This window comes from Oryza brachyantha, chromosome 2 (assembly GCF_000231095.2).
Source record: "Oryza brachyantha chromosome 2, ObraRS2, whole genome shotgun sequence".
In the NCBI taxonomy this organism is placed as follows: Eukaryota; Viridiplantae; Streptophyta; class Magnoliopsida; order Poales; family Poaceae; genus Oryza; species Oryza brachyantha.
In genome coordinates, this window is record NC_023164.2 from 24,729,112 (window position 1) to 24,741,107 (window position 11,996).

The window sequence follows — 11,996 nt, forward strand, 5'->3', positions numbered from 1 at the left end:
GATTTTAGAGTTGATCAAATGTTTAGAAAGAAATCTAATTAATCTAAAATTTAAAATTAACCACTGAATTAAAGAAACTATTTTAACATTTACTTAGTGTATGCTAACCAATGTAGTAATGTTTATATTTTAAATAGATGTTGTAGTCCGGTTCTATGCTGGCACACCATCCTTTTAATCGGTTCATTCTGGCCAATTAGTCACCCCTAAAACGAGAAATGCAATTAGTGTTGAATATTAGTTATTAAAAATTTTTAAAAACAAATTTATATGATTTTTCTAAGTAGTTTCTTTATAGAAAGTTTCATAGAATACACGTTATTTAGCTATTTGTAAAACGTGCTGATAGAATAACATGGAAAAAGTACACATATACACGAGTACATCCCTTAACACATATTCATTGGCTGTCAATTTGAATCCACCACACCACACTACCGGTGTTCCAGGTAGTGCCTGAAGGAGTGAAGGCACTACGAAGAAAAAGCTCGGCAAAACAGCATTACGGAAAACATTGCACATAAACCACGACCATCATACAGAACGGCACAAAGCAATATACAGAAATCAAATGCTTTTATTAATATTGACATACTCCCTCTGTCCCAAAATAAACCAATTTTTCACTTTTTACCTTCAATTTTTGACTCTTCGTCTTATTCAAAATTTTTTTACGATTGATATTTTTGTTTTTATTAGATGATAAATTATGAATAGTATTTTACGTGTGACTAATTTTTTTCTAATTTCCTGAAAATTTTTCAAATAAGACGAATGGTCAAATGTTGGATACGAAAATCAGAGAATTCGTTTTTTTTTTGGACAGAGGGAGTACATACTTCGGTTCAAAAAAATGATATACATGCTTAACCAGTTGGTTCATACAACAAAACTGAAAAAACAAATTCTTTGATTTAGTATTCACAAACCAAAGGCTGTACATCATCTGCATAATGTTTTACAGAAGTTTACATGTGCATACAACAAACGCCCCCATCATGTACATTGGCATCAAAATATGAATTAATGAATCGGACATGTTGCAATTACAATTTACAACTTACATACCGAGTAACTATACCTGAATAAGTACGACAGCCTGGTTTTCTGGTTCAGTTGAAGGTACAAAGTGCAGCATATGGAACCGCAGTGTGTACACCGAAATGAAAATAATCAGAAAAGAAGAAATCAACATATACTACCCAAATATGGAGGACAAACCCCATATGCATCAGAGCCACAAAAAAAGAGGCGATTGTAGTCTAATTGATATTTCTGAACTTCTCTGATGAAAAGAAATTACATGTAGGAAATGAAGCATCTTGCACTTGACAATGGTGCGCAGATGAACACAATTACCAAAAACCTGCTTGGCTGCTCCATCTGACAATTCAACAATCAAGTTCTGCTCACGCCAATAACCTACATAACCGAGCAACCCATGAAAAATACAGCCCTTCTTATAACAGTCAGACCTGATAAATATCTGATAACAACACTGCAAGTGCAATCCATCCGACCTGAAAACATATCAAGGATCTTCTGTTGTGCTCATAGCTGCATCCAATCTCTCAAACCTCAGTATTAATTCCAATGAATTTGGACATCATATATTCTACCACATGCCCATTCCAGTCTGACAAGGAAGCAAAAGGCAGCAAACCAGCCAAGCATGGGAGAATGATCGACAGGATAGCATAAAATGTGTATCGGCGCACCCAATATGGCAAACCAACTGCCTTCGTTCTGTCGGTCACAGTAACAGGACCATAAAGCATGCGGTGTAAAAGAGACGGCTGACTGTTCCCAAATAAATGGACGAAGCAGAGAACCTCCCAGAAAAAGAGCCAGACATTTCCATCCCCACCTAGTGTGTCGACACAAAACCTTCCAACAAAACCGCAGAGAACTCCCAATAACATAACATTGAATGTTATTGGCATATTTGGTCCAGTCATTGCGGAACGCTGGAATATCAACCAGGCAATTAAAAGAATCATTAACATGCCAAATGAGATCCTTGTTGCTGCTATGAAATGACACCTGAAAAACAGCAATCCTGAATTGAAAGCTGATACTGAATTTGGCATCCACCAAGATTTGGGCTCCTGAAAAAAAGCGGGTTAAGGAGATGAGCCAATAACACACGTGTTTAGTAGCAGTTAAGTCAGTAGCGAAAGATGATGGAACATACCCTTGAAGCTGCTGCACAAGCTGCAGTAACAGCTTTTATACGCTGATACGAATAAATATAGGTTCCATAACCAAAACAGATTGACATAAATACCACTGCCGCAAGGAGCATATCTATAAGCCTCTTGAGGAGTTCAGCATGTCTTATATCCTCCATTTGCATCCTAAATTTTTCCTCTCTGAAAGAAGCTTTCTGAAATCCCATAGAAATTTTGATCTTCTCTAGCATGTGTGAGTATGAGCTGAGAGCTATCTGAGATTGCTTTAATTGCAATTTCCTCATGTTTAGTCCTATTTCAAGTTCCTTGAGCTCATTTGAACGAGCCTGCTCATTCAGGGATCTCTCAAATGCATTAAGAATGTGCCGATCAAATTCTGGGCTCGCTTTTTTACAAGGAAGTTGAACCAGCTGCTGATTGGCATCCGCATGGAGAATAATTTGATTATCATCCATTGAATTTAACGATTCACTCTGCTGGATATCATGTACCAGCCTTTGCGAATCAGCACCGCTTATCTTGATTTCAGCAACAGAAGTACCATCTTGGTGAGAACATCGAGGTTTATCTTGCTCATCATAGACAGGTGTCTCATTAATTAGCTGAAGTGTCCTCAATGTACTGCCAAATGATTTCTCAAAGAGTTTCATGAAATTGTCGAATCTGTCACCATATATCTACAGAATAACATAAGTCAGATATGCAAAACCTATGGAAAAAATGAAGTGGAAAAGAAAATGAAACATTTGTACATTTGTTAAGGACTCCTTCACTGCGGACGTGCACATCTGCATCAAGATTCAGAGTTAGGACACCTGAACTTTTGTTATAGACCACAGCCATCATTTGTAGAAGGAAAAATGACATGAATTGTGTACCTTTGAAAGGAAATCAGGTTGTAAGCTTCGTCCAGAACAATTGCTCCTACTGAGAACCTGAAACAGGTTAAGGTCATAGTCCTTGTTATTTATGAGTAGGATCCAACGGATTAGCGAAAACAAAATATTACAGTTAACAAGATGAGCCCATGCTTCCAAGTTCCAAAAGGGCAGTTTGTTACTGGAGACCCCAACTAAAATCATTTGATAATTTGGACTGAATGTGTTCCATTATCCTAAAGAAAGATGATCATCCAGTGAACAGAAGGATTACAGATGATGAATTGAGTTTATGCTTCGCTTGGTGCCTAAACGACTTTAGTTGAATTTAGAGGCAATGTGAAAGACGCCTTGAATGAGTTCAGCTTAAAATAACATCTCTACTTCGTCATCCTAGGCCCTGTTTCTTTCGCCTTAAGATTATTATAATCTAGATTATTGAGTCAGATTATTATAAACTAGATTGTTATAATTTGTAGCAGAATAAGCCGTGAGTTGTTTTTTTCTAAGATTATTATAGCCTAAATTATTATGTTTGCAAGTCTAAAGAGGGAGTAGGGTGGCGTGGTAGATAATTTTTCACCTAATAAGCTAGAAAAAGCTCACCTAAATGAGCTTATCAGATTATAATAAGCTGAGCTCCAGACTATAATAAGCTACTTTATTTTCTTTCGGCTTACTCCCAATAATCTAGATTATAATAATCCTAAGGCGAAAGAAACAAGGCCCTAATCTAATTACCGTCCCAGCAAGGCAAGAATCGGGAAAACAACATGACAAGGGTAAAAAACGAACCTTTTCCGCCGCAACTAAACAAGAAACACGTCCAAGAACCCGAGCAAACGCGCACCTGGGCAAGAACCGCCGCGAAGGACATCCCGAGAGGCAGCGCGAGGTCCTGCGCGCCGCCGGCCGCGCCTCTCCCGTCTCCTCCCGGGGCAACCACCACCAGCCGCCGCCGCCCCCGCCGCCGCAGGCGCACCCCCTTCTGCAGCCGCGACACGGAGCCGCACGACGAGACTGACGCCGACGAGGACTCCCCCGCGGCCTCCGACGAGCCAGAGCCAGAGCCGCCGCAGGCGCAGGCCCCGTCCATAAGGGATTCGGGAGCGGCCGGCGAGGCAGCGGGACTAGTAGGGTTTAGTTGCTGCTTCCCTGCAAAATTTGCGAGTCGCTCCGTCTCTCTCCACCGGTGGCGGTGGGATTTCATAAGAACGGGGGAGGGAGAGCGATCTACGAGGAGGAAAGGCAACTAAAATGGGAACGCGACGCGGAACGGCGCGGCGGCGTGACGACAAGGCTGCCGTCGAAGCAACCACGGAAATTCTGAGCAACTTTTGGGCTTGGGCCGTTGTGCGCTTGTGCTTGTGTTTACGTGTAGTGGAATAAAAAATTGCTCTTTTCGACTCTGATTTGTTAGTTTCCATTCAGAAAAAGATTGTAAGCAAGGAAAGCAGTGTTAAATTAAATCGTCGAAAGTAATGTGGTATCAACGAGGTTTACTGTGAGCCATGAAGTTTCGACGTGTGTTTCGCAAACTTTTACTGAAACATTTGGCCGCGCAAAAACATGTTATGTAAGATCAAAAAACTTGCCCAAGTTTTCAAGAGAAGTTCCTCAGAAACTTCGGGGCCTTTTTGACTGCTTCGATATTTGGGCCGTGCACTGCCATTTGGTGGGTACAGGCCGTGGGCCGTGGCGCCGTGCGCATGTGGCTGGGCTGGATCCTCGGCTATCAACGGGTTCAGCACCCATGACCACGAACGAGGGACAATGGTGCAAGGGTTTTCGGGGGCAGCGATGGTGATGCCACCATGGTTGGATCGCCTACGGCCTACCCGTCCAGTGCAGCCATGATCGTTATGAGTTTATGACGATGATAATAAAACCATCCAACAGTTGTTATTATGGGTCCGTTTGGTATAGCTCCAGCTCACAACTCCAATTTAGCTAAAGTCGTAGTTGTGCCAAACGGTATAGATTCTATTTTTTTTAGAGCAGAGCTGGCGGAGCTGCTCCTAAAAAATGAATTACAGGGTGGAGTTGGGTTTTTGCTACTCCACAACTCCACTCCACGCCAAAAGACCCACTACCCTTTGTTATTTTATTATAATTACTCGAATTTGCCACTCATGTAGGACTATACATTATTACTAAACGTTTATATTATATGTTAACTGCCATATAGGATTTTGTAACATATAGTTGTGTTGTTCAAATTAAAAAAAATAATCAGTATTTAATTATATGAAAAAGAACCATAATTAAATTATGGCTTAATCATGACTCTATATGATCCACAAGGGTATTATTGTCAATATACTTCGTATCCTCTCTTTTAGGAGTTCTGGAGCAGACCAAGTTAGCTAAATAGTTTTGATCTACTCTCCAACTCCCACAGAAGCAACTATCACTGGAGTTGGAGTTCGGAGCTAGGATCTAAAGTTCTTATCTCTACCAAATGGGCCCTCCGTATTAGTGATTTAGGTCGGTGAATGACAATGTGAACAAAACCATCTGTAATTTTTTCCCTCGGCTTTAGATAGATGCATGTTCTTTAAATGGCTAAACAGTGTATTTTTAAAAAATATATTTATACATACAAGTTTATCATTTTACCTACCTTTTTAGAATAGATTTTTTAACTTTATTATAGGCAATTACATCATTTATACTATTAAATAACTATCAAATAATCTTTCATCTTACACTAACGAAAGAACACTTCTTCGATCCGAAAGCTCACGTCGGCGTCTCGCTTATACCCTACTGTTGCTTTCAAGAGGCAAAATGATCATGGAAATTTTGGAAACTGAAAGAACAGTTCAATTCCAAAATTGTACTGATATCAAGGTAGACCATCGGCTGCGTAGGGGTGGGGACAGTCATGGAAGTTCGTAGCTAACCAGATGTCATTTCTATAAAAGTGTCGTGTTTCTTACCGTTTCTCGTTTATAGCTATATGTGGATTTTATTTTTTCTAAATTCTATTAGTAACATATATATTGTATTTTTAAAACTCTTGTGTTTGGTAAGAAAACGGTTGTTATTAGCATTTGAATTTTAAAAAGTTTGACCAAAATTTCGATCCCTGGTATAAAATGTATACCGAAATTTCAAACCCTGTCGCAGGCAAATCATCTCTAGCTAGTAGCTGCAAAATCAATCAAGCAGACAGATGATCCCATGGTTGTTGTCAAAATCAAGCGTCATTTTTCCATTGGATAATCTGCACGACTTCGGCCGTACCAGCATGGAATTTGTTTCACCACCCGTCAGATCTGGGCCTAGCTAGGACACTGTTACTTCATCGCTTTATAGAGCCCCTGATGCTTGTCGCTTCAGCCACAGCGCGCGTACGTGGCGCTGAAAGCATTGAAACAACTGCACCAACCATTAGCGATCTGTGGGTATAGTTTACTGTGTATATATATCAAGCTGCATGCATTTAAAAATTCCAACTCACTCTTGGTGTCGATCTTAGCAGACACGCCTGTCCTAGTCGATGGCTCGATCACATATCACAGCTGTCAGCTAGCTATATTTCTCAGAAACCGAAATGTTTGACATATTCCTCCATCTGGTGCTTCCGATAGGCAGGCTATCACATGATCATCTCTGTTCTCTGCAAGTCAGTTCTTGGCGCAGCTCGTCGTAATTGGTCAGCTAATCCATTAGGTCCACTGCTCTCTCAGTTTGCACACGGCATGGCCGCTGTGGTAACAGTGTTAATTATATATTCCCTCTATATTTTTTTATATGACGTCATTGACTTTTAGATCCATGTTTGACTATTCATCTTATTAAAAAAATTATATAATTATTAGTTATTTTCTTATAATATAATTTATTATTATAGAAACTTCAATTATGTATTATAATTTTGCATATTTAGATATAAATTTTAAATAAGACGAATGATTAAATGTGATTCTAAAAGTCAACAGTGTTATAAAAAAAATACGAAGAAACTACTACTATAGTTCTAAACTGGAGTGCACGCAATAGGTAAGGTAACTGTCCTACACACGTACAGATCCTAGCTTGAGACTTGAGAGCGAGCGTACGTGCAACTTGTCACATCCAGCTAACGGGGGTCACCGTGCGTTTACATGATGGGAATTAGTAGTAGTATATAATATAGTTTAGTTTATACTAGAAGCTAGCTAGCTAATTAGCCTCGACCTGGGACGGGGTTGATAGGCTAAACAAGGGTCAAACCGACTCGTACTTGACCCAACTTAAACCAGCTGCATCGATCGGATCAATACCGAGCCGGTTTACTGATGGATCGCCGATCGATCTCGCTTGGTTGCTCAGAAACCGAGAGCCCTAGCTAGCTACATAGCTAATCCATTTGCATATATAAACATTGTAGTATATATATAAACCCAACCAGATCCAAATCTGCACTCAAACCCATGGCATAACTAACCACACAACGTATCGTACTGTCATAAATGGATCACACAAGATTGGCACCAACTTGCGACTAAATCTTTTACTAATCCCAGAAAGGTAAACTCAAGAAAGAGTAATGATCGATCGTCGTCATGCCTAATCAGATCGTTTCAAATATCATGGCCAATCAGGGGCCGTACACGTTCATGCGAAGGATCGATGCCAGCAGCTAGCAGTGTAGAATTTGCATGTGATTGGTCGTTTCGTTTTAATTGCTTTGGGCTACGACGACTATGGGCACAGTTCAAGTTGAACCTTGTTTTGTTTACATGCATCGGTTGCCGTGTGCTAATTAAGCAGTTTTTTTTTTTACGCAGGCAGTTTCTACTGATACTGTAGACTATTAATTTGTGCAATATTTTGTTGAATGCATGTGGGAAGAGAATGGATTTCTTTGATTGAGATCGTTGATAACATGCGTACGTGTCGCCTCTCCACGACATGTAAGAGCAAGTATAATTAGCTGGCTATAAATCAGCTATATGCTGATGTGGAAGAGAGAAGGGAGGAGAGAGAGGAGAAGCTGGCTATAAGTTTATAGTCAGTTCAGGCACAAGAACCAAGACACCATGTGAGAGAGACATGTAGGTCATGTATTAAAGATGAAAAGCTAACTATTATATGAGTGGGCTATAAAAAGACTATAAGAAGTCTTATAGCCAGTTCGTTGACTATATTATTAGCCTTGCTCTAAGCCACCCGATGACTTTGAAACATCATTAGTACAACAAAATTTGCTACATGGGGCTTAAAATACGTGAAGCTTATCAGAAGGACACCGTAAAAAAGACGGGGTTTTACTGGTGTGCACACCATAGTGTCGGCCTGGTTCTTTGTCACTGAATAACACACATATTATTTTTTATTTATTAGCGTTACGGAGACTAGCATATACCCATGCATGCATTGCAATAGGATTTAATTTAAAAAATATCATAACATGTTATTAATATTATTTTTTGTATGTGCATATTTTAATTGTTATATATATATATATATTCATCTATTAAACTCACAGTTTTTCTTCTCATAATAAGTATAGTGGGAACAGTTAATATCTAGAATCCACCATTATTTTTTCTTTTAAAAATAGAGTATAGATAAAGAAAAACAAAGAGTTGGTCTGCCACCACCACTAGCAATATTAATAATAGTATATATCATAAATTTGCTAAATTACTATGATGCCCTTCGTTGTCCATTCTTAAGCCCATCATGGTTGTCACCATTGTCTACTCTCTGCCTCCCACTTCTCTTCGCTCCCTCTCATTTATCTTTTCACCTAGGCTTGAAACCACTCCACCTCTTCACCGTCAGGTGTAGTCCTTTAATTACAAAGAGCATTCCTACCATTTGACTATCTAAACTATTCATATTCCACTTGCCCAAAAATATTAACTCTTCTTCTCTGATCATCCCACATCTTACCCTTCATGATCAGATTCATATAATTACGCAACTCGATCAACCCTAGGCTATCCATGTCCAGTGGCGGATCCAGGATCCTCAGGCTAGAGAGCTGGTTACCTTCTTCCTCCTCCAGCGCCCCCTCTTCTTCTTCCCCTCTTCCCTATTTTCCACGAGGGATCCAACGTATAGGGGGATTGGAGCCCACACGCTGGATTTGCCTCTGTCCATGTCACATTAGGTCTGCTTCATCACATGCCCCACATGAGCCCACCTTTAGAGCCTAAGCCTAATCAACCAAAAAGACTAGTCTCATCAATGAGAACAAAGCGCACATTCTAAGTTGGGCTTCCCACCATTATACTGATGTGGGTCTAAACCCAGCAATCTCCTCCATTGCACATTGGGCGCACAATCTCCTCCATCACATATTGGGCATGCCTAATAATCTCCTCCGTTACACATTTGGTCCAATAATCTCTTGGCGTCACATCAACCCATGTGACCATAGAAATTGTTATGTGTTTCTAAATCTTGACTCTGATATCACTTGTTACAAAAAGGTAGTTGGTATAGCAAAACAGTAACTACATTTCTCAATTTTTCCAACCCTAAGTCATCTCAGATAAGTGAGATGATGACACAAGAAGGCACGATATTTATTAACAAAGTCTGATCCCAAGGCTCTGGTTTATGTATGTTCCTCCCTAACCAACATCACGCACTTAGTTGCTATGGATCCATGGCCTCGTTGCCATCCTTCCACGTGTGCCCACGCTACATTATCATCACCATGGTTACATTGTGCCGCATCTTCTCTATCAAAAAGGTCTACAGGCTAGAGTGTGAAACTAACTCAATCTACCCCTACCACCTAATACATAACTTTAGTTCAAATTATAATCTATTAGGAGTAGTATATTCTGCATATATTCTAAGGTTCTGTTTGGTAGGACTCCAAACTCTCACTTTAGTGGGAGCTAGAGGACAACTCAAATTGTTTGGATAGTTTGGTCAGCTCCAGAACTCTCGAAAGAGAGATTATGGATAGGTTGACTGTACCCTTGTGGTTTTAAGGGTAGGCAAGTGGCAGTTTACATAATTAGATTAAATAAATTAGAGGACAGTGAGTCTTTTGGGGTGGAGTGAAGTTGTGGAGCACCAAAAGCCTAGCTGCACCCATGTAGTTTATTTTTTAGGAGCACATCTGCTAACTTCAAAAAAAAATATAGAATCTATATTGTTTGGCATAACTCCAGCTCTAGGTAAGTTGAAATTCGGAGCTAAAGCTATGCCAAACAACCGTAGCACCAGCGAAGACCTTTTTTCTTTGTTTACTATACCTAATTTTGCTAATGATGTTCCTAGGCACGAGCTACAAACTATACAAGTTGGTGTGAACTAATTTGACATCTTTAGTTTGCATCCATGTTTAGAGTATCGGAACGTGCATGACCAGTACTGTACTCGGCGACAATAACATTTGGGACGATCAAGTTAACATTAAGTGCATTGAAAGTTATATGGATACTCTGTCCTAAAATATAACTATTTTTAGATATTAACACAATTTTTGAGATACTACTTTAATTAACAATAATGTTCAAATAAGTCATTTTAAATAAAAAGAATTCCATATATTGAGATTGTTTGTTTAATTTCCTGATCTCGACTGAAAAGAAATTAAGAAAGGAAATGATGAGGTCAAGCATCATGCTTGTGCGCATCCCATCGTTGATCTAGCTGGAGAAATTAAACCAACAAGACTACCTATCGAAGAAATAGCTCTCAACCATGGCCCGTACATAAATGGAACGATCAAATTATTAGACCCCACACGATAAGATGTTGAAAGATTCCGCCTTTGACTAGAGCATTTTCACCAGTACTGTACATGTTACCGTGTTAATTAATTTGACGTCAAAAATTAATCAAACGCATGCATGCTAGCAAGCTAGCCTAGTACGTTCGTACTCTACTGTTGCGTGAACACACGGTAGTGACACGCATAAGAGTCCAAACTGATCGCACGTAATTAATACACATAAAAATCAATTTAATCGTACAGAGACTAAATGCACAACTAAAATTCGATCGATCTGGAATAATCCAGTCTGAATGCCTAGATGGTCACATCTACCTGAAACGGAGACCCGTGGAAAACCGGAAAACGCCATGGCCGACACACACACACTCACCCTCTGATCTCTCTGTCTAGCTAGTCCAATGAGCACTCCGGTCGTCGCCGGCCGTGCCGTCGCCGAAATTAACGACGGCGACGCGCGGCTGATGAGACGTTACAATTAAGGAGAAGACCATTAAAAAACCACACCCACGCACAAGAATTCCAAGAAAACTACGTCTCGCGAGACTCTTGCTTGTAGCTGTGTGTCTTGTTGTGAAATGTTGATTAATTCTAGCCCTGGTATTAGTATTAATTATTATGTATATCATATATGCAATGCCCTGATCCCGAAGCGAGCCATGTCTTGGGATTTCGTACGGGGTTCCTCCTCTCACGCGAGGAGCTGATGAGAGTTTTCTAACCAAGAAAACTAAACTATTGCTTTATGCACAGTAAGATCGATGGATAGATGTTAGCATGCATGCTCACTTTGTTTCATAATATAAAATATTTAACTTTTTTCTTACAATGTTGGATCATTTGTCTTATTAAAAAGTATGAAAATATTATTTATTTTGCTTGTGACTTACTTTATTATCAAAAAAAACTTTAAGCATGACTTGTTATTTTTTATATTTATACTAAATTTTTAAATAAGACAAATGGTTAAACGCCGTAACCAAAAAAGTTAAACATCTTATATTATAAAATGAAGGTAGTATAAATTAGCTGTAAGATTAATTATCCATAATGTAACATCCATATGTCTGTTGCATTGCTGGTGGTAATGAGAATCTTGAGATCTATTCCAAGTCCAACGTCCAATTAAAGGAACACACAGCTTATATACTGGCCAGTTTTTGGTTCCAACAACCAGTTGACCTTCAATCATCATGACGATCGAAGAGTTAGAAGAAAAATAATCAGGATCAA

The 11,996-nt window shown here is 39.4% G+C and overlaps 1 protein-coding gene across 1 annotated transcript; it reads right to left on the reverse strand.

The window, feature by feature from the left end:
• Window positions 1–870: 870 nt before the first annotated feature.
• LOC102701515 (protein CPR-5-like) lies at window positions 871–4,315 on the reverse strand. The gene is made up of 5 exons (XM_006647908.3): window positions 3,921–4,315; window positions 3,071–3,127; window positions 2,945–2,980; window positions 2,195–2,869; window positions 871–2,108 (listed from the first exon to the last, which is right to left on the reverse strand). The coding sequence occupies exons 1-5, from the start codon at window positions 4,278–4,280 to the stop codon at window positions 1,572–1,574; spliced, it is 1,665 nt and encodes a 554-aa protein (XP_006647971.2). The 5' UTR covers window positions 4,281–4,315; the 3' UTR covers window positions 871–1,571.
• Window positions 4,316–11,996: the final 7,681 nt, after the last annotated feature.

Coding starts and splice junctions, on each gene's coding strand:
- LOC102701515 (XM_006647908.3), bottom strand. CDS start 4,280: ATGAAATCCCACCGCCACCGGTGGAGAGAGACGGAGCGACTCGCAAAT. Junction 3,128..3,920: donor TCGCGGCGGTTCTTGCCCAG/GTGCGCGTTTGC, acceptor AACCTGTTTCAG/GTTCTCAGTAGGAGCAATTG. Junction 2,109..2,194: donor CTTGTGCAGCAGCTTCAAGG/GTATGTTCCATC, acceptor GCTTTTTTTCAG/GAGCCCAAATCTTGGTGGAT.